The sequence below is a fragment of the Eutrigla gurnardus genome, assembly GCF_963514095.1.
Source record: "Eutrigla gurnardus genome assembly, chromosome: 15".
In the NCBI taxonomy this organism is placed as follows: domain Eukaryota; kingdom Metazoa; phylum Chordata; class Actinopteri; order Perciformes; family Triglidae; genus Eutrigla; species Eutrigla gurnardus.
This window is the reverse complement of record NC_139938.1, coordinates 7,308,025-7,334,424: the sequence shown is the minus strand read 5'-3', so window position 1 is coordinate 7,334,424 and position 26,400 is coordinate 7,308,025. Positions and strand designations below refer to the sequence as shown.

At 42.1% G+C, this 26,400-nt stretch overlaps 2 protein-coding genes across 13 annotated transcripts in view; one reads left to right on the top strand and one right to left on the bottom strand.

Moving 5' to 3' along the window:
• Nucleotides 1-9,803, top strand: part of camkk1a (calcium/calmodulin-dependent protein kinase kinase 1, alpha a) — a 52,595-nt gene extending 42,792 nt beyond the window's left edge. Inside the window, exons 12-17 of one of the 2 annotated variants that reach the window (XM_084028258.1) lie at nt 144-217; nt 4,131-4,218; nt 4,937-5,065; nt 6,182-6,285; nt 8,040-8,087; nt 8,349-9,803. In XM_084028258.1, coding sequence (XP_083884384.1) covers nt 144-217; nt 4,131-4,218; nt 4,937-5,065; nt 6,182-6,285; nt 8,040-8,087; nt 8,349-8,421 — 516 coding nt within the window. In that variant the 3' untranslated portion in view covers nt 8,422-9,803. The remainder of the gene's footprint in view (nt 1-143; nt 218-4,130; nt 4,219-4,936; nt 5,066-6,181; nt 6,286-8,039; nt 8,088-8,348) is intronic. The other variant, XM_084028259.1, reaches the window with a different exon arrangement.
• Nucleotides 9,804-11,915: 2,112 nt separating this feature from the next.
• p2rx1 (purinergic receptor P2X, ligand-gated ion channel, 1) lies at nt 11,916-26,034 on the bottom strand. Of its 11 annotated transcripts, none has more exons than XR_014598372.1 (15): nt 25,743-26,033; nt 22,145-22,289; nt 20,076-20,147; nt 19,781-19,844; nt 18,504-18,591; nt 18,278-18,358; nt 17,671-17,812; nt 17,359-17,504; nt 15,710-15,800; nt 15,557-15,622; nt 15,379-15,474; nt 14,853-14,888; nt 14,045-14,123; nt 13,218-13,262; nt 11,916-13,125 (listed from the first exon to the last, which is right to left on the bottom strand). XR_014598372.1 is itself a non-coding variant. In XM_084028262.1 (15 exons), the coding sequence occupies exons 1-15, from the start codon at nt 25,877-25,879 to the stop codon at nt 13,120-13,122; spliced, it is 1,305 nt and encodes a 434-aa protein (XP_083884388.1). In that variant the 5' UTR covers nt 25,880-26,034; the 3' UTR covers nt 11,916-13,119. The 11 variants fall into 11 exon arrangements, 7 of the variants coding, with proteins under 7 accessions (XP_083884388.1, XP_083884390.1, XP_083884391.1 ...); XM_084028262.1 differs by lacking the exon at nt 14,045-14,123 and adding an exon at nt 13,388-13,477 and having other exon boundaries at nt 25,743-26,034; XR_014598373.1 differs by having other exon boundaries at nt 13,218-14,123; nt 25,743-26,032.
• Between the last annotated feature and the right edge of the window lie 366 nt (nt 26,035-26,400).

Sequence of the window (26,400 nt, the reverse complement as noted above, 5' to 3'; positions counted from 1 at the left end):
TCTAATGGGATCATCTATTTTAATAATGGCTCGAAGCTGATTAGTGTTGATATTTGTCTTAGCTGACTTGATGGATACATATTTTCTCTGGCACCGTTCAATTACCTTCCTTGTTTTTTTTCTTTCCTCTGCTCCACCTGCAGTGCCCTTTTATTGACGAGTACATATTGGCTTTGCACAATAAGATAAGGACCAAGCTTGTGGATTTCCCAGAAACGTAAGTCCATCTCCTGTATGCTTACCTCTCCTCCACTTTATTAAAAGAGACAGCGGCGATGCTCCGGCCACCTCCACCTCCAGCTGTATGTCGTCAACTCCGCCATTTGCTGTCTTCTCATCCTCATCTCAGTTGCAAAATCATTTCCTTCTTCTTTTTTTTCTGTTACAAATTGCATCAACAAACACAATATGAATGTCTTGGCACAGGAGCCACTACCAGCACACATTGGATGTCACCTGTATGTGATCAAAACAAGCACTGAAAAAGCAAACAGAGTCGAGCCCCTGTGCCTCCTCTATTCCTCGAGTCCTATTTCAGAGAATTCGGCTGAAAAGACAGAGAGAAAAAAAGCTAGGAAGGCCAGCAGTGGTGATAGATGGAGGGAATACGCTGATGAAGTATAAACACACATGTGAAGGGGCTCTGAGTGGCATTTTGAGTAGGGAGTCATATTGTCAGTGAGGAGTGTCTTCTCCCAGTGGGCTTAAGATACACTGTGACCTTCAGGAAAGTTTGTTCATCAAACATCACCTTCCTCTTCAACAGAGTATTGCATCAGCTAATAGAATCATCTCCACACTTTATCAGTCAGTGAGGGTGCGTCGTCGGCGCTGATAGGGCCATTAAACTGTATTTAGAGTGCGTTGTGATCAGTGGCTGAGCTAGTTCACATAAACTTGTTTTACTCCGACACTTATCACTTATTTCTATCTCATTTTATTTGATCAGTGTCAGTGAAATGCGACATTGAATGTTTCCTCAACTTTTGTCATGAAAACCGCAACATTTCAAAGTTCCTGATAAGAGATCAACTATAGAAAAGCACCACCTACTGACCAATCAGCTCTCTTGGAAAATGGCATCAGCATTTGTAAAAGATCTCGTGGAGCACTGTGCGTGGATAAAAAAAAATTAATTAAAACTTAAACGTAAACTGCGTGGATCGTGAGATCTTAGGAGAGCTAGTGTTCAGAGACCGATGTTTTGTATGAGAGATCCAGATTCTCATCGGAGGGAATGACTTATCTGTGTCAGTGTACAGTCTACTTAATTTGAATTATGTTTTTATATTTATTTTATTTGCTCCTCCTAAGTCTGTTTGACACCACCGGGATTGCAGCTGAAAGAATTAGGCTGATATTGTCATACACCAGGCCATAAAAATACATCTAAGTAACTCATTCATTTGTTTAAAGTTATATTTTTGACCTTTCATTGTGGGAGGACAGTGCGAGAGTGAGAGGGGTGAGAGAGAGGAACAACATGCTTTAAAAGAAAGCTGCAGGTCGGATTTGAACCCGGGACCGCTGCAGGAGCCTCGGTACATGGAGCAGTAACTCTACCACTGAGCTATCAAGCACACTTAACATGTTCATTCAATCAATCAGATCTAGTAGTGCTCTTATGATGAAGCAGTCATATAATACAACTATTCACTTTCACGTTCACATAGTCGGCGAGTTTTTGCGACTGGAGCAGATGTTCGTCCCGCGATGTTCTTGATGTGAAATATTAATAACTGACCATTCTTAACTCAATATTTGTGATTTGAAATATTGAGTTGATAAATTGTCCGAGGGGGGGAGGGGGTCATATTAATTCTGCCATGTCGATTGCAGGGTCATGTCACAATAAATTATATATTGTGCTGGTTGTTTGAAAATTATGTTTTTGCTTTGTCAAAATGTATAGAAAAGGCCTGGTATCTGCTGCAAAGTATTCTGTATCATATATGACAATCCACTTGTATTTGTATCCATATTTTTAATGGTATGATGTGTTCTGTATTGTCTCACGTGGCTGTCGTGACTCTTGGATGTAACTGTGAAATTATTATTTGATGAATATGATTAGTGTCTAATGAGCCCATGAGGGCTGGGCACCACCCATGGTGTTTGACACTTAAATAAACCAATCAATCAATCAATCATATACCCTGCGGTGGGTCTTAAAATAAATACAGTACAGTCCCTAACTATCTCTTATGTTTAGCCATTCATTTTAGTCATTTTAACCATCAGGCATAATACATTTTAGCTAACTCTATTAACTGTTTATCCATTTAGCTAACGATTGTATCCGTAAATCCGTTACTTTGAACTCACTATTTTAACCATTTATCCATTTTAGCTAACAATTGTATCTGTTTATCTGTTACTTTTAGCTAACTATTTAACCATTTATCTACTCAAGCTAACGATTGTATCTGTTTATCCATTTTAGCTAACTATTGTAGCTAGCTTGTAACTTTTGATCCGTTACTTTGAGATAACTATTTTCACTGTCGGAAAGAGCCACCAGCACCATAGCAACAGCCAGTCATGTTGATTGATTGATAAACATACAGACTAATCAGTCGGACAGAAACATGATAACCGTCTATGTAAGTGCTAAAAAAAACAGAACAATACTTATACAATTATTTTAATTCTTGTCAAAACCGGGACATTTGGTTGTGACATTTTAGTGTTTTACAGATATTTGTCGGGATTCTGGAAACCCGACCTAAATCCGGGACAAAGCAGGATGATACTTTTAATATTTCAACTGTTTCTCCATCTCTTTCTGATAATTATTTTGACGGTTTGTCCATCACATTAGCTTACTGTTACAACTTCTCTTAATAACTACTGTAATTTTCACACACAACATGTAGAATCCAGATGTTACAGCTGACCTATTGAGGATGTTGTTTTATTGAAAATATGATTTCTATTTTCTCTCAAATTAGTTGAGGAGCTTGAGCTACTCCGCAATCTTCCCTCGTATCTCCAAGCTTTTGCCAAAGTCCTCCCGGAGGAAGCATCAGCCCTGGTTGAGAATCGCTACCCTAAATTGTTACTTCAAAAGCCAATTATTTCCTCCATCAATATCTACATTAAATTTGAGGAGTTAGGCCTGTAACAGGAGCATAGACATCAAGATAATCCATGGGTCATCATCCGCCATTCATTCCAATGCTCAGGTGAGACACTCACCCGTTTGCTGAGTGACAGTAAGTGTTGAGCAAAGTAAAGTTAAAACTTCTAAAAAAGGCAAATTTGAATGATTTGAAAAAATCGGTATGTATATAAGATTCGGTTGAATGCTGTGACACGCCCTATCGTGGGTGAGGGTTGATCACACGTGTACAGTTACAGTATGTATGTCTTACTGCTGCGCACCACTTTTGCAGTGGCAGGCTACGTAAGCGCAGGCTTTCACGTAAACAGAATTTTAACTGGAACACTCATGCAGCACACTCAGTCGTACCCACAATGACAGGCACAGAGAGGGCAGGATGGTCCACTGGAATTTGTCCCAGTATGCCAGATGGCCAGTACATCACTGCAAGCAGGCAGACCTTAGGGTGCCCTAGTTTTGGGGTTTGATGATGGCTCCAGTGCATCCTTGAGCTGTGATTTAGGACCTGCCCAAAAATTCCTGAACACAAAAATGGTGTAAAAGAGTTAAAAACGGGCTAACTCCACAATTCAGGACTATATCGTTTATAAAAAAAAAAATTCTGACTAAGGAAATGTACCAGGGTCACCAGGACCTAACAGTCATGTGATATCTTTTCTGGGAATCATATGATCTTTTGCCCTGAATGGAATTCGCTATCTGAGCTGTATTCAAGGAAGACACATCATATCCTGTCAGTTTCATTGCAATTAAAGTCATTGAGATCCACATGGCTTTTGCCTCGTTTGTAAGACATCCACTTCAACAGTTATAATGCGCATAGAAACACATCTTAGTTTCCCTAGATTATATGTGGTTACAAGGTCGGGAAACACTGTTGTATGAAATTCGATTTCAATATATTTTTAATAGCCACTGGCCCTGGACCTGCCGTTTTTATGCAACAGAATATATGATATACTAAAGATAATAATGTTCTAAAATCATTATTCTGTGTTTTGTGCAGACCAGAGATCAGTGAAGAGCTGCGGACTCTGATCTTGCGGATGCTGGACAAGAACCCAGACACCAGGATCACCATCCCTGAGATCAAGGTAACTGGATGTAAAGGAGGCCACGGGGATAACGACGAGGTCATTGCTCATGTTCAGACACAACAGGATTGTGATTGGATCAGAAGACACCTCACTGTGGTGCATACATTCAGTCATGGCATGTTGCTCCGGGGGCAAGATGAAACCTGTATGTCCCAGGGGGAGGTCCAGGACCTTCTATGACACAACACGTAGTTCCCCGCTCCCCACAATGTTTCCATGACAAAATCTAATTTGTCACTGATTCATATTCCCACCAGACATTCTGTTTACGATAGAAGAGATAATTAGGCATCAACCTTGTGCACAATCACACACAAGCACGACTCTGACCAAATCCAGGTTTTTTTTGCTAAATCCAGGATCCCAACAAAGTTTGCTGAAAACTGGAAACAACTGAGCATTTTATAGAAAATAATTCCAGCCGGTTGGTCACTGTGATAGATTTTCTCTCTCAAGCAACTTTTCAAGTCTCTGCAGTTGGTTTTTCGTAAACACAACCACATTAATCACAACAGATGGCTGGCTGGTAGAAAATTCTCATGTATAAATCAATAATAATGTGAAGTATGCATGCTGTGCAGGGCTTAATCATGAATAAAAAAATGCAGGGATATTTCTATCATGAAACAATGGACACAGCTGAACGCCGAGAGCCAGACTTCCTAGTTGGAGGACGTCTGTGTATTATTATCTCTTCATATGCCGTGTGTGTTAGGTGGACCAGTGGGTGACGCAGGGAGGCACCGACCCCTTGCCTCTGGAGGAGGAGCACTGCTCTGTGGTGGAGGTGACCGAGGAGGACATCCAGAACTCAGTCAAGTTTGTCCCCAGCCTCTCTGCCGTGGTGAGTGGCCTCCATTCACAGCACTTTGGTGGCCAGTTGAAACTTTTCTGCTCATCATTTCCAACAGAAGCCGTTAACAACCACAATTTTACATTTCAGAAGGCAAACTTGTACACAAGGTCATGGTTGCTTCTTTACAGTGTTCAACTCTGAAATGTAAAAAAAGAAGCAAGTAGATTCCCCAGTTTGAATAGCTTGTATTCCTCTAGGTTTAAAGCTTCTCTTTTGGTTGGCCCTTTTGAACCCTTCTCTTTATAACTTTTATTCACATTAAGCATAAAAACGTATGGCAAAGAAACAACTTCCCTTAATGGTGGAAACCAGATTCTACATCACCTGGCTACATAAACGCTCTCATATGGAAAGAAGGTCACATAATTGCATAGCAGCACATTTGAAACCATCGATCCTCAGTTAGACATGAGGAGGAACATTCCCACAATGAACGCTTCTCTATGTACATTGGAACTTTTTAGAGATGATGACACATGCTTGATACACATATTTAAATATATATATATATATATATATATATATATCAGAATAAGCTGTTTAAAACGGATGTTTCTTCCTCGCCAGTTTCTGTGCAAAACCATCCAACACCTTACTTACATCCAGAGCTCTGAGCAGGTCGCTTCAAGGTTTCCTTCTTAAACATTTTCTGTTTTACTTTTGAGATTTATGGAACAAAAAACACATTCTCACGTTCATCTAAAAGTGAAGCCAATGCTGAAGTACCTTAAACTTGCATTCTCTCTACTGGCCATCAGGGGGCGACTCGTGGTTGCAAAAAGCAGTCTGATTATTTCTCACTTGATTCATTATCTCAGTAAACATTGTAAACATGAGTTAAATTAGTAAATTATGGGCCATTTAGAGTCATACAGATGCTTTAGGGCGGGGCTACCTTGAGATTGAAACTCAAAAACAGCCGGATGCAGTAAGGTTGTCACTCAGGATGCCGTTTTGCCGTCGTCCATAAAGCAATGGGTGACATCATGATAACTGCATCCACTTCCTATACACAGACTTCAACCCCTCCCTGCAAGTCTGAAACCATGGACGAAGAGCTTTTGCATGTCTTTTGTAACCGTCCCGTGTTTGTGACCGTTTCAGATTTTGGTGCGAGCCATGCTGAGGAAGCGCTCCTTCAGTAACCCCTTCGAGTGTCCGAGCCGGAGGGAGGAGAGGTCCATGTCTGCACCTGGCAGTCTGCTCATGTAAGCACTCCCAGTCCTCGTCATCCTCCTCGTCCCCCTCGTACACTTAAAACCTGCACATCTCATCCATGGAGATTAAAAGAAACAACACCCAGGCTCATTGTCCTCGCCGAGATTGCTTGAGACCAACATAGACCGGTACTTCACACCTGTCTCCTCTGTCTGCTGTATCGGGTTCACCAGCATTCACTCCTACAGCGGCAGCTGCTGCTTTGAGTTGCCATAGCACCATAATTCATTCTTTCATTGTATGCAGTGGAGCTTACAGCTTTTATACGTGTTTTTTGTGTTGCTTTTCAAGGGTAGAGAGACAATGACAGAGAATCAGAGCCTCAGGCTGACCTTGGATTTTCTGTTGCATAGATTGAGCGCATCACATGGGAAACGGCCAATCGCCTTATCCCATCAGCAATTCCAGCATATACAGTAGAGTACTTCCAAGGGCACATTGGAGCATCTGCAGCCGCCCCCTGCTGTACTGCAGGTGCCCTCTGGACAGTAATCTGTGTTATGTGTCCAGCAGACTTTGTCATGAAGATGGGCCTCTGCAGCGCTGAATGTGGAGGAGACTCTAATCTCCAGGGATTTATTGGATGATTTCTCCTCTATCTAGGCCGAGGTTTCCCCCGTTACACTCCAGGCAGTCGGAGAGCTGCCATCTAAGGGGGAAGTTGTTTTCAGAGGAGGTGTTGGGAGTTTGAAACAATACTGCCCCCTGCTGGAGAATAGGACACGTTTGAAAGGCTTTGTACATCGAAGCCCTGAACTGAAATGTTTAGACCGTCTGTACATTAGCTCTTAGTTTGTGATTCCTGAGCTTCATCTCACCATGACTATAGTAATAATGGGAGGGCTATAAAAACAAATCATCTATTTTCTGATCTCATTTTGAGACATGGGACCATAAACAACAACATGGTCATGGTTCTACTTCATATCTCAACTGCTGCTGAAGCTAGTGGAAGAAGTGAATGTTATAATGGTGAAAGATAATTAGCATAATACTGTAATTTGCACAAAAGTTAAAAAAAAAAAACAGCTACAGGCAGATGCATGCTAGGGGGATGCGGTTAGTAATATTAATGTTAAAATATATATATATATATATATATATATATATATATATATATTATAACTCATCTGATTAATGCAGATAATTAGTATTATCTTTGAAAAAAATCAGAACTGGAAAGGGTTTTAGTCCCTACTGGGGGTCGAGCTTCAAAAACACTAAAGCCTACATTTGCATAATTCAATAGCATCTTTAGTTAGACTTCCCCTTTTATCGTAATGCACATGTTTTTTTAATGCTGTGGTCCAAAGACTCAGACCTCCAAAAATCTTCTGCCCTCCTACTTGTCACATAACAATGTCTGACGTCACATGACTGTTAGCAGCCTACTGAAAAATGATCCTCTGTCTATCCTGGCAACAAAAAGGCACTCGTAAGTCATGTCATTTGTAAAATTAGCCCTTTAAAACATTTTTTTATTAATTATAATTTTTATCTAAGCCGTCAAATTCCCCAAAATATTAGATTTATATTGGTATGAAGTGTAAAAACTTGTCAGAGTTGCTCATTGATTCTTATGCCGTGGGTTGGACTTGGGCATTAATATTGAAGCCACACATGAGCCTTCAAGTTGAGGAGGTGAGGGGTGGGTCATCTCCACCAGCGACTACCTATGACCCCCTGAGGTGACCTTTGCCCTCTCACCTGTGCCTTCTCCATCTTTTCTCCCACTTTGCTGCAGGGACTCGTGGCCATTCCGGCCCACTTTAAAACTTCACCCCTCGCTCAGGTAACTCTGTCTGTCCGGCATCTTCCAGCCGCCGCGGCCGTCATCCTCACCGTAGACTCTCGCTTATCCCCGTCATGAGAAGCGATGGAGCAGCCTCGCCCTTCCCCTAGTTGTCCCCCAGAGCGCTTCCTCATCTCCCTGCTGCTGTCATTCAATGCTGCGTTACATTGTGTCTTCAGCATTTATCATGTAGCAACCACAACTGTTCGTAGAAGATATCTGGGACTGCTGATATGAAAAGCTTTCTCTCTTCTGTTGCAGAAAGAGCAGCACGGTAGACGGACCCAGAGAAGGAGAGCTGGAGGACCTGCATGAAGACGAGCCATCGTCTTGAGTCTTAACGACGCTCCGTCCACAGAGCTTTGTCTTAAACTCCATCCTCTTTACATCCACAACCACAACACAGGCATTCTTTCTACACACTGGACGGATGGAAGCTTTTAAATCTGCTGTATCGCTTGTGTTAATGTTCAGACTCTGGCTTGCTTTTGTTTTTGCTTCCCGTTGGCCTCAGAGTTTCATTTCTTCCGTGCAGCCTCCACAATGTTATTGTCTCAACTGCTCAACCACGCACCGTTGTGACTGGCATCAGTGATCCGATAAGAAGAACTTGGATTTCTGGATCATTAACGGTTCAGACTATTGTTGCTGGAGCTGGCGTTACACTGCAACGTGGGAAGAGAACTGTCAAACTCCATTTTTTTATTTTTAACCCGTCTGCATGGATGAATAGTTCGGCCTCGTCATCAGACTGTCACACCTGTCACAGTCGGAGAGAGCAATCTGCACAGACTTCAGCATGTAAACCACGCTATATACAGGGCTTTTTTAAATATTTCTGATCAATGATCGGTTATCAATATTGTACATAGATGTCTTGAGGTATCATCGATGTTCACAGCCCTATTCTCATGTCTGTGCCATCAGTAGCTTCGACATTGGACGTCCTTCCTGTGCTGCCTTCACAGTCCGGCCTCTCTGACAGGCAGTCAGCTGTCTCAGAGCGGCCACACAGAAAGGACGACCACTTTCCTTCGCTTGAGCACATTTCAACGTGACTTTGGTTGCTCTGTAATGTGTAATGTTTCCTGTGTTTTACCACATCCCCTCCAACTCTTGCTTGTCTGATTTCTGCTCTCTGACGCCGCCTCTCTCCTTCCATGTCACACTGTCCCGTTTGATTAGATGTGAAGTTATTGTGACAGAAACTGAGAGCATGTGAAAGTGACTGTTTGATGGCGAGCGTGAACGGACCGAAGCGGTACACCTCTCCGACTGCCTTTACCTTATATAACCGCCTTACAGATGAGAAACCGTCCTGCATGCAGAGCTCTTATGAAGGCATGAATCATCTTATTGTGCTAAACTTTGGCGAGTGAACTTACAGAAGACATCTTCTTGTTCAAAGTGATCCAGGCTAATGGGCTGAAGGCAAATGATGAGGTCAGAAAAGGGGTGTGTGTATGTTTCCTTGTCTCAGAGGGGAGGGCTGTCTGACTTTGTTTTATATGTCACTATTCCCTTCCAGGCTTGATGAAAAGAATGGACTCAAACAGTCACACATGATGGTTGAGTTCTGCTTAGTGGGCAGTGAATGCGTACGCTTTGTCATAAGCAGAAGACGAGGCGATTTATTTTCCCCTGACACTAAATGTTGTCCCTCCAGAAAGCCATTTCCTCCTTCAGCATCATGAACTAAAAAAAAAAGAGATTAAAGCCAGATGGGATTATTATTCCACTTCAAATGTATGCATTAGTGGCTATGATGACAATGATTATCTCTTAAGTACATATCATTTATAGATATACCAAAGTTTATTGAAAAATATAAATTTGATTAAATTAAAAATACATTACAGCACCTCAAATTATTTAGAAGCCAAGGGTAGGACCCAAATAAAACATTACTAAGGGAGGGAAGGTTTGTGCAATTCTAAAATAGATTATAGAAGATTGAAGGTTATAAAAGGTCCAAGTAGCCATGAATGCTTGCAGCTAGTTCTGTGAGATCACAAATGTTTGGTGATGAATGAAATTAATTTTTGAATCTTGCTCGTCAGGAAGGTTAGTGAACTTAAAAAAAAAAAAAAGAAAAGCCACACTCGTGGGCTGTTTTGTCTCCGTCGACTGAGATCAGAAGAACATGTGTGCCTCGGCAGCAGCAGCAGCTCTGCCTCAGATAAATGTTTGTGAAAGCTGTTCTGATTGGCTCCCGCTCTTTCGCCCGCCGGGGTCGTCGCCCTGTGAACAAAAGCGTGTTTGTCTGGCAGAGTGCTCTGATCACTCGAACCGCAGTGGAAAGGAGCATTTCAATGTCACGATTACACCCAGGCTGCCAACAACAACAACAACACCACCTCCCCATCCAGTGCAGCGGCGTGGCTGATTAGAAACATGGAGTGCTGCGCTTTGCAGTTCCTCTTATTAATCTTGCCCTCCGAGAACAGAGAGGCATTGTTCTGAAGGCGAAAGCATTTCACACGCTCTCACTGAGCCACTGCGTTTGGGGATTCATGTTGGACGTCATGCATTAAAAAAAAACCAAACGTTTTATTATCGTGGGTGTGGAAATGTGAAGCTTTGTATTGAAATGTTCAGAAAAAGTCGGTAATATGTAAAGGATGGATTCATATCTTGACGTCTATTCGTCTGAAATGTTGTATTTGCAGTTTGAAATGTCTGGTCATTCATTTACCGATGTTTTTCTTTCTCTCTGAGGAGGATGATGATGATGATGATGATGATGTAGATGAAAGGAGCCACTGAGGCTCTTCAAGGCCTGTTTTGAACCGAATAGTATGAAACTTCTAGCTGATAATCTTACCGATGGTTTATCTCTCCCTCATGAGAATGTTGTGTGTGTTTGTATGGACGTTTGTCACAAGTGCAATATTGTGGTCGTCTGTATCATTAGTATGTTACTTGTTTCCCCCTGCTGTCAGAGCTCATCCTTTTATCTGTATTTTAGTTGATCTTGTTGGAAAAAAAACTAAAATACTGCTTATACTTAAATATTTGCACTTTTCCACTTCCAGATACATAATAAAAGTATTGGTATTTCATATATATATATATCCTGCTTTTGATAACCAATCTGCATGTTGCTACTTGGTTCATTGAGATCTACAGTATATATATATATATATGAAAATCAAACATGTTTACATTTTGCAGTGACTTATTTTCCAGTGTTGAAATGTTGTGAACGTTCCAGAAGCTGCAGCTAAAGTGATGCCAAAACACTGTCGGCGCATGTTTTGGCCTGCACTCTGAGCAGAGCTGGAAATAGCAGCTCGGTGTTTGAGATGCTCTCGAGGGTCCCAGTGATGGATGATCACGAGCTGCCCTCCAAATGAGACATTTAATCCTCCACCTATAGGAACCACGCCACCCAGATAACACTTATTCAACACTCAACAGGCTTTATATTCATTATTATCCCTGCAGAAGATGTTTTCATTTACATTTATAAAGCTCCAAGATGTGTCAGTCAATAGGCCACACCCATCGTCACACTAGAATTCTACAATTTTGTTTCGCCCAACTTAACTACATTTAATTGAAAAAAAACTGCCCTTTGTCAGTTTTGTAAACTCAGAGCTCTTGAACACAACTTGCAGTTATGACCCCATTTAACCCAGAAGAATCCAGACGAATTTTTTTCTCAAAGGAAAATAAATTTGATTAATATTAACATTTGTTTTAATGCGCTTCGACTTCAACAACAGAAAATATATCAAACCAACATAATTGAGTCGCTTAATGCATTGAGCAGCTTATTACTGTTAAGGCCGATGTGACATTTCTGCCACAAAGATATTTTCACACTTGTTTTATATATATTTATTCAAGAAATGTGGTCAGAACAGTTTAAATATAACATGAGACGTGTTATTATTAAAGCATTAGAATTGGTAAATGGGTTGACACTTATTTTAAGTAACAAAAAACGAGCTTTTCAAAAGTATATGTATGTCACTCAGACGTCATGGGGGAGGATGAAGCTGTACAAGGAAATTTACAGGACGTTCAAAGTGTTTTAAACGGTGCCGCCGTGGGTTCTTAAGGGTTAAATGGCATCTGTCTCCTAAATACAATTTTGCCCATAACTGGCACTAGTTCATCCCTGGAGAAAGCTCTGACACTGTGGGATAGACGTGGGGCCGGATATAAAATGGTGCATCCTTGGCGGAGGTTTGCTTTCTAGCTTACTGTTGTTGCTGCAGTGAAACACAAGAAAAATCAATGAGCAGCCGACGCCGCACAGGAAGTGACTCACAGGACTAAATTCTCATGATTTCAGGCCGTAATTACATCCAAAGGAGGAGTGTGGGAGAGTGAGTTTGTACATAATGTTCAGTCAGGGATGAATGAATCGCTGCTGTGTGTGTGTGTGTGTGTGTGTGTGTGTGTGTGTACCCAGAAGCATGGCACAGCATGCCGTTGTTAGGATGTAAATATGTACCAATACATTTTTTGCATGCATTTCCTACACCTAGACAGAAGCAAAGACAATAAAAAAAGACGATCTGAATGAGTTTGACGTGTCTCCTGTATCCCTGCGTCACTACTTGCACTGTGAGACGAAAGGGAAAGCATCAGCATTACTGTACATCATTTATTGAATTCTAAAGGCGCTCACAAGGTGCACTGGGGGGGTGAATCACTCCGACGTGTGCGTGTCCTGCTTTGACACACGACGGAGGTAATGGATGACTTATGGAGGATTTGTGTACACAGTTCCGGAAAGTCTTCTTTCCTCCTTCACGGATACGGACGAGTTGGAGGTTACACCCAAAGTGTGAGCAAACGCAAACCCAGCTACACCCTAAAAAGCATACATACACTAAAGCTCTACATACAACAGTTGGTAAGAGAGGGACGGCGCTGCTGCCTGAGGAGAGGACATGTGGAGCAAATGTCTTTAGGTCCTTTCCAACCCCGAGTCCATTTCCAGTGTGTGTGTTGTCTTGTAGGGTCCCAGTTCAGCACTTCCTCTTCAAAGTACCACCTTGCAAAGTTTGCTCCCGGGTCACTTCTGGAGGAAAAGCAAAAAACCTCAAACATCAGCCATTACGGAAACAAAAGTAGGCCTTATTGTTTTAAAAAAAAATCCTGTATGAATCTTACTTTGGATGCTTCTGTCTCTGTGCTACCGGCCTCTGAATCCGGGTCCTGTAGGATAGGAGCCATTTAGACCTCTCAGGTAACCACAGAGGACGATTCTCCTCACCATCACGTGACAGAATACATGGGACAAAACCACTAATCTACTGTCTACGTCTTCTACGTGCACTCACGTTGGGCTGCCCACTGCCTTGGACTTGTCTTGCGTTCGCTTCGAGGGTGTAATAGGAGCTTGTTTCTAAACCAAGCGACTCGCTGTTGTGCTGCAAATACAAAATGTTCTGCTCGTTTCAGTTAAAGGGGGGGGGGGAGAAGATTTCATCTTCTATCAGATAAAGAGGCTGTATCGTGCATGGCTGCTGCTGCAGTGGGCCGTGATTGTTATCGATATAATAATAATTCTCAAAACAAAGTTCCTCAGTGAACTTGAGGTTTAAACGATGTCACTGAGCCTCGGACGCTCAAGCCGAGGGGCGTTGTTTTAACGCCGGAGCAACCATGGAGGCAACGGATGGGAAGCACAAGGTCCAGGCATTTCAACAACTATCTATTTGAGCACCATATAGACAGATCCATCATCTCACTGCCACCATGTTAAAAAAAGACCCCCCCACATATATACCCACACAACATAAATGTTAGTGTGCCCCCCTGATTGGCTGGCACCTACCACCTCTCCCAGGGGCTACAAAATACAAAGTATACGAACTATCTACACAACCCACCAACCAGACACTCCTAACAAATATCTACACACCACATAAATACACCCAATAGACATCCACAAACAATCAATATATTTAAGCAGGCACAACCGAACTCCCCTCTACCTGCTGCCCACATGCTGTTACCCTCCCGGAACTATAAGTAGGGGTGCGTGCCCTCGGGGACATCACTGTCCTGATCATCCTGGGAGGAAGAGAAGACGGCAGAGGTCAGCCTTAGTTAGAGGCGGTAAATCCAGGCAGTGTGCTGGCTCACGGATCTCCAGGTCAATCACCAAACTGATCCGGGTGACTTGAGTCACTTCAGTCAGTGCAAACCCTGAGTATAGAAATCCTATCCCTAAAACTTGATTATATAAATGTATATATACTATAATAAATGGAACAAGCTGTAGTTTTTTGGGGGAAATGAGGATAACACTATAATTATTCTATTCCTGTTATTTTTCATTATAAATGTGTACAAAGTTTTTAAAACAATAAAGTATTTTCATTCAAATGAAATTGTATTTTATTGTAAAAGGATGATTTATTCTGTTGACATCTAATCCACTCTTTATGTGGTTTAAATTTCGAGGAAGTAGATTGACTCAGTCTCTCAGGCTACGTGAGTATGGTCTGTTGTTATGGCGGAACTTTCACTGAGTGATCCAGCATGTGCCGCTAACCGGAGCGTTAATAAGCGCGTTAATAAGCGTGACGCCGCAGTGGTGTGTGCGTTTAGATGGCACGCGGCTTTGCGGAGCGAGACGTCACACGGCGCGGCCGCTGACTCGTCTGTGGACTCGCCGATCGTTTGAATTAGTATTAGTAATATTTTAGTTAGTTAGTTAGTTAGTTAGTTAATTAGTATATTTTGACTGGCATTAGCAGCAAGTGACCCGGGTGAATGGAGACAGCATGCTCGACTCACCCACGGGCAGACGTCCACGCTGTGAAACCTCCAATTCTGTCCAATGCAATATATAAATAAATACACTATAAAACATATAACCTGTGTTTATTTACCCCATATGTGACTATGGAAATATGTACATAATTACTCTGCCCACTCAACACATAACCCCGCTACTTAGCAGGTAGGCCCCTCGTTACAGGCGTTGACCACAAAACCCCTTTGGTCTTGAGCCGGGACTCTAGTAGAACAGCCAGCCGAGCCCAGTCGGAGGATCTGAGGCTGCGTCCCGCTCCGTAGGGGACCAGCAAGGCAGCTAGAGGGGGAGGGGGGTGCGTTCCTTCTCAAGAACTGTACTACACCCTAAAGACATTGAAATAAACATCGTCTGGTTGGACTGTTGTCTGCAAGGCCTCTCTGCTGCCATCTTGTGTTAAAAACTGAGTTTACAGCACAACAGTATCGACGTGTGTGTGTGTGTGTGTGTGTGTGTGTGTGTGTGTGTGTGTGTGTGTGTGTGTGTGTGTGTGTGTGTAGAGCTTACCGGTACGTGGTCGTCTGTGGATTTGAATTTCATGTTCTTGTAAAACTCTCTTTTTGGTAGCAAATACAGCAGCACCAAGTCACATACTACAGTTGCCTGTAAAAGCAGAATTATTCTTGTTTATTTACAAAGTGGTCCACAGGAATGAATCATTCTTGCAGGCAGTGAGGCTACGTACCACTCCGAAGATGCCCACTCCAGAGCCTATAGCGGTCAGTGTTGGGATGATGTCAAACTTTCTCGCCTGTGGGGGACAGAGTGCCGATGATTCAACATTCCCTTTGACTATTTCTCGGGTCAGAAGTTCACGTGGATAAAAATATTCACTCACCAGAGACTGCACAATGATATCGATCCTGATCCCAAACACTTTGAGAAGGGTTCTCTTCTGAGCGCCGCCATCCAAATAATGCTTTGCATACCTACAAACAGCCATGGCAAGGATCACAACATGTTCCAGAGAGTTAATTTGCCAAAAAAGATGTTCCCTATATCATCCGTTGGAGATCATATTTCAAGAGCATATTTGTACGTTCGCTCAGTAAACGGGTCTTCAAGAATATCCTTGATTCCATATAGAATAGTGGCATCAATTACACGTTTGTCATTTTAAAAGATCATTTTGAGCCAGTGTCAGTGAATCCACTAAGTCTAGTACTCCGAGTCCTGTTGGATTCTGTAAACTACTACATCTCCTCTCCAATCCGATGTTTGTTTGTGTCGCACACGTACAGCTGTGCCCCCCTCTCTTTCCAGATGCCTCGTCTCTCTCGCTCTGTGTAGTATTGCCTCTTGTGTGTTTGTACAGTCTGTCCTGTTTCCAGGTCCACATGGAGAGGAGGTTGGGTACCTGGATCCGGTCCCATCTGTGTTGTGCAATGTCCTCCCGGATCCATTCTTATAGTGTATGTACAATGTTTTATTCGGTACGCACAGTGTAGATTTTATTTATTGTAGGCATCGGGACTCGTTTCTCCTCAAATCCAAGAGTCTTCTTTGGGTCTAACCGACTAGTGTGGAGTTCAGGTGTTTAACTTCTTATAGGGTCCTTAATACTGAGAGAGTCATGTGACTCCTGTGAACTGGAAACGGGTGTGGACAGTTAGCCTAGCCTCTGTCCACAGGTAACAAAGTGTGCATCTAAAGCTCACTAATTAACAGCTTTAGACTGTATATAAGGAGTGGACTTAGTCATGGTGACGTCCCCCATTGGTTTGTAGACTACGGTTTTGAAACCTCAAGTTCTGCATTTTGGCCGTCACCATCTTGGATTTTTTGCAACCAGTGAAGGGAAGTGACCATATTTGGACTAACAAAGTTAGCTTCATAATGCAAGGTCAACTTTACAGCTTAGTGTTAAAGTCATCTCATTAGCTAACTGCGTTGGTACCGACGGTAGTGAGGCCGCGGTAGTGACCTGTCAATCACAAGGTAGCCCCGCCCTAAAGTATCCCCCTCTTTGACTCTAAATGGACCATAATTTACGAAATAAACATCATGCTGGATTGAAGAAGACTTGAAACTAGAGATTGAGACCATGAATTCATGTTTACAATGTTAACTGAGATAATAAATCAAGACTTCTATACAATCAGACCTCTTTTTGCAACCAGAGGAGTCGTCCCCTTATGGCCAGTAGCGAGAACGCGTTTAAGGCACTCCAGCATTGGTTTCACTTTTCAGAACCGGAGATAGATAGATAGATAGATAGATAGATAGATAGATAGATAGATAGATAGATAGATAGATAGATAGATAGATAGATAGATAGATAGATAGATAGATAGATAGATAGATATTAAGTTTGATCTGTACTCAAAGTAAAGTGAAGAGCTTTATGTTAAATGAGGTGTTATTTAAACCCCATGAAACCAGACCACTTGTTCATTATGTTTCCAGTCTTTATGCTAAGCTAAGCTAACCAAACCAGCTGCTACATCTACACATAACACGCAGAGTCGAAACGCATACATTACATACCTGAAGTTGTAGCCCACTGAAGCTCTGGCACTGTCCTTCTCATCAGGGTTTCCATAGAGACCGTGGAATTTGTAGACTGGTTTACAGTGTTTCACATCCAAATCTAGGTTACACGTCCAGTCGACCACAATACCGATGGCCCCTCCCTGTCAGGACCAAGCACATAATACACGATGCAAGTCTCCATTGTAACAAAAGAAACCAAACCACCAAGAGACAGTACAGTTGCACCTGTGACTAGCTGGAGAGGAAATGTACTTTTCACCTGAACAATCCTTCCTATGCATGCAGCGTTGAGATCAGCTAACTCACCTTTTTGGCTATTGTTTCAAAGTTGAAGCCAGACATTCTCACGATGTCTCCCAGTTTGAATATGGGACACAATGGTGCCTTCTCTGGGTCGTGTAAGCATTTTTTGATGTATCCACTGTCAATCCCCTCCACCAGGTTACTCCTGAAAGCACAATTATGTTGTTATAAAGCACAGTTAAAAACACAGCTGTGACCTCGAATCACATTTGGTTGCTTGTAAGATGTCTGCTTAATTTCTGAAGATTTATTCATTCACACTGAGTCCAAAAATATTGTTGACTACTCATCTGAGATTTACTAGATAGAGAAGATTTTTTAAAGACATTTATTGTCTTCAAACGTAGATGGGAGCTGATTCAGGTTAAAAGTAGTGCATATATAAAGGTATGATGACTATGGTCTAAATGTTCAAACTTAAAGGTTTTCTTTACTTTCTTAAACATGAGAAAAGGAGAATTTCAAATCATTTATTTATTATTATTCAATTTAAGATATTATAATTCAATTTAGGATAAAACCGTGGAAACATATGCAACATTTCTATTTATCTATGGACATTCGGACATCTGCTCGTTAAACTGAATGAAATATAAATGAGGTGCGTCACCTTGAGACGTCAAATAAGGGGAAATTGATAGAATTCTTGATGAACAGGGTGTAGTTCTCCGCAGACATCAGCCTAGGAGGACTAGACAGCGATAAAGACAGAAGAGAAGAGTATAAAAATCCAGTACGTTGAGCTGCAGGAATAATCCCAAACTTATATTTCTCATACACGGATATATGTAAGGTCAGGTGCGTTGCAGGATGAATAACTCAACGTTTCCACATACTCTGGTATGTTGTGATCGTCCTCGACGGGGCACCAAGCCAACACCTCGCACGTCTTTGTGGCGTTCACACATATGCCTGTCATTTTTCCTTGAAACGGAGACATACTAGAGTTGATCATTTGACACAAAGCTTCAAACTGGAGAGAGCGCTTGAAGCGGCAGTGGAAAAAATCATATAGAGCCTTTTCCCCATTAAATCAATTCTAAACATTCTCTGCCTCCACTCTTATCAACCTTTATCATGAATTAGCATCGCCAGCAGCCAGCGAGATGTGAGAAGCAGAGCAAAGCGCTGAAGTAGCGGTTTCCTTTATCTCGCCCCTGATCCCAACACAGAATCTCCCTCCATGCGATTAGCTCTGTGGGTATCGGCCTCTGTCATCGTGTGCTGGTTGAGTTCACACACACTTCCTTCCAGCAGGCGTTTGGTCGCCCAGCTTCGGTCTCTGACCTTCCAACTGGTGACCACCAGTCTGTCTGGCCCCAGGCCCGCCCCGCCATGTTTGCTTGTCTACAAGCATAGAGACAGCACGCCGCCTCCGAAGAGATCCCGGCACCTCAAGGTGAATTTGACTGCTCGTGAACAGACAGATCTAAAGCTTTGGCTAACGCTGGTCTTATTGAAGTCGATGTGGGGGAACACAGGGGCTTCAAAGGCTCCGAATTACACCCAGGGACAGACGGGAGGGCAATAAACGTATACGTAACTGCTCTTTGAATCGCCCACGATACTGTTATGTTTGGACCAATAAAAAAACAGCTCCTGTCTGAAAGTTTTTATTTGTTTTTAATGTCTCTGTGTGCTTCTGATTTGTGTCGGTCCACTGCGTTATTGAGATGTCCGTGGTTATATATACGGCGCCTGTGTCTGTGTCTACTTGCTCAAGGCCGGGTATTACTTCAATGATCAACAAGCCGTGATCCGAACACAGACACGCTCTGTTTGCTTTTCAAGACTGAGGTTGTTGATCTTAAACTGTTTTTTTTTTTCTTCCCTTCTCTGGACAAAAGCAGTGCATGACTTGCGTCTAAATGTTTACCTCAGCAGCAAGAATAATGAGTCACATGTTGGTGTATTATACACGATACCGATTCTCTACTTCCCTCCGTGCATCTTCATCCTGCCACCGGCTTCAGGTTTAAGCTAAAAGTTTAACTGGCGGAGCAAAAGCAGATCCCAGAAAGCCAAAGATCTTGGATGATCTGAGCCACATGGAAAGACAGACGGTTCAGTGAGGACTGCTGATGTCCCACACTGTCGGGCCGTCAGGATTTACCATGTCCCGTACGTTTGAAACTCCCTCCGTCACAGTCGGCATCTGAGCTGCAGTGGCTTTGGAGCTGTTGTAAACAAGAGAATGGGACATGAGCAAGCATGAAAACAACGGCAACAGTTTACATTTACTGGGACGCAGCATCATCTTGAGGCCATTAAGTTGATAAAGTTAGGGGGGTTTTCTGCTACACAATTACCCCATTACAGAAACAGTCTTGGAATGAGACACAATTCCGGTTTAGTTTGACTATTTATGGAAGTGTAAGTCGGAGGGAGAAGAAAAAGTTTCCACATACCTCTGGACACGTTCCCATCTCCTGACCTTCAGTTATGATGTAGTTTGTCATCACCACAAAGGAGGAGTCTCCCTGAGGTGTAGGATTAAGAGAAGTTAGATTTTTGAATCTCATTTATTTGTGCAATAAAACAACATAATAAAGGATGCAGTAGTTGCTTGGCAATGTGCCGAAGTTTATAGTAGACGGTCTGTCAAACATTAATCAGCTGTGTCCAACTGGTGACCCTGCTTAGATAACAAAACTTCTTCAAACTAAAACTTTGTAATCCAGTTTTGTTTTCATCTTAAAAGGAGTAGTTGGAAATCTCTGCCAAATATAATTTTCTCACAATTCATTTAAGTCATATGCTCAAAACTTCCAAAGCAAATGCTTCCTTTATAATAGGATTTATTATGTGTTAATTAGTGAATTTTAATTTCAAGTTGATGGACCATAATGCAGTCCGTGTTGGTTCACCCCCAAACAGTGTAGCTGCCAGCCGTAGACGTTAGCTGTATGCTAGCTAGCAACGGACCCACCGACCCACAGTGTGTTTGGGACAGTTCGACCTCTGACTGAACTCCAGTCTCTCAGCTCAGTCAGTCCAGCTCTCTCTGTTTCATTTTCCCTTTCACTTTGTATGCTCTCTTTGTCACGTTGACAGTTGGAGGGCTGGTTGTTTCACCTGGCTTACAGGTGCTATGCTAAGCTAAGCTAACCAGCTGCTGACGGTAGCCTCAGCTGACAGCCATGAGAGTTGTATTGATCTTCTCATCCTTCTCTGGGCGAAAGAGAAGCAAACTGTTCTTCGGCATACAGGGTCACCCATGAAGTTGGAATAATTTGCAAATGTCTTGTCTTTTATAGGGGCCAAACAAATGTTATGCATGAATTCATTTCACCTGGGTAATTGGGACACAATGTAATCATTGCACCTGTCAAAAGTGATGACTGATGCATTTCAATAAACAGGATTGTGTCTGAAAACAAAATAACAAAATATTCCAACTTGAAAGACAACTGTGTATATTTTTTATATATTTTGGTCTTTTATGTCCATGCTGGTATTTCTTCTGGATGTGATGCGGTGTCATTGATAATGTCATGCTGGATCTTCTAGATCAATATATTTGATGCTTTTGACCATTACGTTGATTGTCACACATGCAAAGATAAAGTTGATTCATAAAACAACAACCGCCTAGTGGTTACCCACAAACAAACAGGTGTTTTTCAAATACAAGTTAAAGTTGTGGTTGAAACCTCATCAAAGTGTATTATACCTCAGAGACCTTTCATCTCTTAGGTTGGGTTCATTATGAACCAGGTGCCAAACCCACTTTGAATCTAAAAAGAAGCCCACGCCCAGATCTCAAAGTCAACATGACAACCTTCACTTTCCCACAGATAACAGGACCATCTGTCAGGCTGTTTGCTCACTTCTTTACAGGAGGCACGCAACAACTTTTTGAAAGTACGGAGACACCGTGGTGTTGACAAAACCCGATTATAATCAGGATAATATTTACAATCCATCAGTAACTTCAAATCTGCGTGTACTTGAATTACTCAATAGCTATTTATTAACTGCTCCACGAGTCCCCTCTCGGTTTGTTTGTTTGTTTTTTCCCCCTTTTGTTGTTTACTTTAGCCGCTTTGTCCTGATTCTATTTTTGTTTTATTTTATTTATTTTTCATTCTATGTATGTGGGGTGGGGGGGGGGGGGGTTTGATTTGATGTAACGGTATGTTCAGTGGCTGTACATCATTATTTGTTTGTGTTAAATAAATATTTGATCAAAAAAAAAAAATCTGCGTGTACTTCGTCCTTGCGACGTCACTGGATCTGGTGTAAAAAAAATTGATACATTGTGACAGTTTCTCTTTTTAAAAGCTTGACTAAACCTTGAACGCTGTCACGTTGAGCAGCTTGTGTGTATATGTGTATGTGTATATATATGTATGTATATGTATATGTGTATATATATGTATGTATGTGTGTGTGTGTGTATATATATATATATATATATATATATATATACATTTTTTTTTTTCTTCATGAAAGGCTTCAGCCACCAGTCACCCACCTGCGGAGGGAAGACGTAGTCGGCCACATCCCAGACTCTCTCAGTCCCGTTGATGTTGGTGTAGCCCACTCCTTTCATCTTGGTGAAGACGGAGCTCACTGCCATGTCTGTGGACTGGTAGCCTTTCTCGTAGATGAACACCCACCTGTAAGAGACAAGCAAAGCATCGCGTCAGCTCTGTCGCCACCTCAGACTCTCGCCCCCCCCCCCAGGCAAGGACATGTGTGGTGGAGATGTCGACATTGTACACTGCAGTCCCACATGCCGGCAGCGCGCCTCACAGGGACACGTGTGGTCCTCATTTTTTGTGCAAGGGATTGTGGTTGCTGCAATGTCACGTTGTTGTCTCTTTACCACCAATAAGACTATTCTGACATATTTAATCTCACACATTTAGACCACAGTGTCAAAAGAGTTTTGCAGCAAACTGCCATGCGTGTGATAAGAAAGTGTTGCAACCCTTAATTAATGACCTATCAATTATCCAGCACGTATGAGGGTTTCTTCGATATACATTTAACATATTATATAACTGTAACAACTGCACTTTCGGCAACATCTTTGCTGTCTTTTTCAGGAATTGCTCTTGAGAATTTATTTTAATGTTCCCACAGAACCGCACCATTGTGTACCAGTTGGTTTAGATGGGCTGATTGTTGCCTCTGAGCAATAATGAAACTTTCCCAACTATGTTTCTAAAATCTGAATGGTGTAATGGCAGCTTGCATGCAGTCCTCCACTAATACTGATTACATAGTTGTTCCTTTAACATAACCAAGTACTTTTGTTTTTGGTTAGTTTTGTTTAAATTTCATAGTGATTTAAGCCAAAACATTATGTATTTTTACTCAACCTCATCAAGTAGTTTTGTTGCTTAACCCTAACTAGCATTGCAGCATATTTATTTAGGTTTATTTGTTATGTTTGTTTGTTAACCGCATGCTCCAACCTGTTTCAAACTGCAACTGGAAAAAAACAAGTTTCCCTGGAAACGTAATTAACAGTGCAGTTTAGTTGGGATGGAATATCATTTTGTAGGAGACAGGGTTGCCTTAGTGGACTTTCTCACTTGTTCTAATTAGTTAGATATACTATATATAGAGAGAAATACGATAGATAGGCTATGTACGTAACTATGTCACTTGTTCTGCATAAACGTAAAACGTTGGTAAGATTGTTGAGTCCAAATGTCAACAATCTTTCTCTGGAATCTCTGACGACTTCCTCTTTAAGGCAAGGCAACTTTATTTGTATACCACATTTCATACACAAGGCAGACTCAAAGTGCTTCCCATCATACAACAACGTGAAAAAATAAATAAATAGAAGAATTAAAAGGAAATAAATTTAAGTAATTAAAAAACTTTATGCAGCCTCTACAACAGAGAACAATCACTACTTTTATTTGGAAGCTATTGTAAATACAAATAAAAACAATCATGATATGCTTATCAGGTCACACTTGGGTGCAGTAGCTAGGAGACATGAGTAACATCTGGAGTGCACTGGGAAGATACTGCATGTACACACATTCACACATATGCACATGCAGAGCTATTTTATATAGGGGGTGAAAAGCAATTCCCCCCCCAGCAGAAAGCCTACAGGATATATAGTGCAGCACAAGTTCATCTGTCCGTGGACAATGAAAGCAGCTGACAGCAAAAGATGAACAGAAACATCCTTTTAACCGCCGTCTGCACAAAAGAGCCACAACTAGTATCAGTTAGGCAAATCAAATTATGGAAGTGGGAGCTTATACAGTCAAGAGGAAGGGAAGTTAAAAAAAAATAGAGCACATTAATGGAATAAAGAAACCGATGAGTGTGAAATAATGGAAGGATCTTCCAAAACAGCAGTCTAAGTGAGATGTGTATCTGCTCCGACACGAGGAGGCTCCTTGATGAGCGGAGGGCTTTTTATTCCCACCGTCCTGTCGCGCTGAGATTAGTGTTCATTTTGTGAAGACAAAAAAAAACAACTGAATGCAAACAATAGATTGACATTTTTTGTCAATTATGGTTTGCTGAGGCTCTTCTCTGCTAAATTATTCTTTGCTTTCAGACATAAGAAAAATATTGACTTTCAATTGATATATCAAACATTTTTCAAACTGTTTTTTTTTTTTTTTTTTTTTTTTTTTTGCAAAAGTACCTTAAAGGCAAATGTATGAATGGACGCACACGTCTTCATTCAGACGAGAGAAAGAAGTTGTCAGCTGAGACAATGGAAGCACAAAAACACTTCAAATACATTCATGTATTTTTCAGATTGAAATAAAATAGAATAATAAATGTTTTTGTGACAAGTCTCAAATAAAAACAAAATCAAACATTCCTGACAAGACGACCAGTGATTCACCGGTTCATTGCTTGTGTGTTGGAAGATAGAGGCCGACTTCTGCTGCGAGCTGTCAGCCTGCTGCTGGAATCCTGAGGAGGACGATCCAGGCAGCTTCATAATCACATCTCATTTCATGCCCATCACCCAAAGGCCGTGACAGGTGGGAAGATGTAGAAGAGGGAGTGCTGTCATACATGTGTATGACAGCACCTAAAGGGACAAAACCTTTGAATGTATATGTGGCTCCCTCTCCTTTATATCAGCGTACAATCAAAGCTAAAATCCTGTTTCACACTTTCATTTGTCAAGGTTTGAAATGAAAGAAATGATCAGGAGCATTTGTCGTGGCTTGACTCTGTTAGATTTTCAGGATAAAAGCACCAACACAATCCGTGGACGAAATCTCTCTGTTTCCCCTTAAAAAAACGAATAACTTTGCCATTAGCAAGGAAAGATATCCTCAAATGTGTCTGCCTTCATCGCATGTTCACTCATCGTCAACGTCACCAGAAGAAAGAAACTTGTCTCTGCGCCGTTTGGCAGCGAATTGGGCAGCAGTTGATTGTTATGTGTGTTAGCATATGCCTCGGCGTGTTCATCACATACAGATCCTCAGGTTCTACTGCTCAGAGGTGCAGAGACACGGCAGCAAAGGGGGAAAAATTCCACACACGCGCACACACACACACACACACACACAGACGCAAGCGCAAACACGCACCGATGGCCAGTGAGTAATTTAAAACCAACAAAAGGAGAAATGCTGGCCTGTGGAGTGAGATGTAATCAAGTGAATTTCCAGGAAAGGACTCCCAACATGTCAAAGCATGTGTGTGGAGGCGGCATGCGTAAGTCGACAAGCACGCTGGGGCTTGTTGTCTCTACTTGAGAAGGGCAAGATCTCGCGGTTGTTGCCTCTTCTGCCATCACTCAATCAGACATTACTTTCCAGTTTGTTTGCAGTTCCTGTTTGCTGCGTCAACAGCACCTGTAACTTCATCAGTGACCGGAGGCGACACCTCCAACCGTCACATAACATGTCTTTTAAAACGATAATATGCTTTTTCTGAGAATTTGATTCGTAATAAATGCCTTTTTTAAATATCATGGTAGCAAAACCAAGACATCAGTGTTACGTCACTTTAAAAAAAAAAAAAAGAAGTTGTTTTTGCATCACGCAAGTTGGAACATGAAAATTACATTCCCTTTCTGAACGGCACAGAAAACCAGTGGACGTGTGACGTGTGGCTCTTACCCAATGATGTAACCCAGGACCCCCAGCTGGATCAGACGGCACACCACACCCACCCTCCTGTTCCTCACCAGCACCTGGCGCGGGGTCTCGTACTCAAAGAAGAAGTCGGAGATGGCGTTGGAGATTTGGCTCTTCATCTTCTCTCATCGGAGAGGGTCTCTCTCCTTCTCTCTCTCTCTCTCTTGACCCCACTTTCATATAAACACTCCACTCCCTCCTCGTCACCTCTGCCTCGTTCCTCACTGGTGGCGAAGGTCCTCTGCCTCCTCTCATAAGTAACGTCTGACGCGCTTCATGAGAAGTCCTGAAGTGTAGGACTTCCTCCCTCCCATGCTGCTCTCCCTCCCTCTCTCTCTCTCTCTCCCCCTCCCTCTCTCTCTCTCTCTCCCTCCCTCTCTCTCTCTCTCTCTCTCTCTCTCTCTCTCTCTCTCTCTCTCTCTCTGTGTGCACAGGGTCACTCTGTTTTCAGTCACATTTGTGCATCTCCCACATTCCCATCGCATCCCCTGGCTTTTCATCACACCTCTCTCTTCCTTTTTGTTTTGGTTCTATGCGGCACATGAAATTATCCAAAAGGGCAGCTTTGAAATTCACCGTTAACTCTGTTGCAAAATAACTCAACAGCTGCCGCGCAAGAAGTGGACCTCCTCCTCGCGGT

Coding starts and splice junctions, on each gene's coding strand:
- p2rx1 (XM_084028260.1), bottom strand. CDS start 25,879: ATGAAGAGCCAAATCTCCAACGCCATCTCCGACTTCTTCTTTGAGTAC. Junction 17,505..17,670: donor TTGAAACAATAGCCAAAAAG/GTGAGTTAGCTG, acceptor TGGTCCTGACAG/GGAGGGGCCATCGGTATTGT. Junction 15,198..15,378: donor CCACAGACGACCACGTACCG/GTAAGCTCTACA, acceptor CAATGTCTTTAG/GGTGTAGTACAGTTCTTGAG.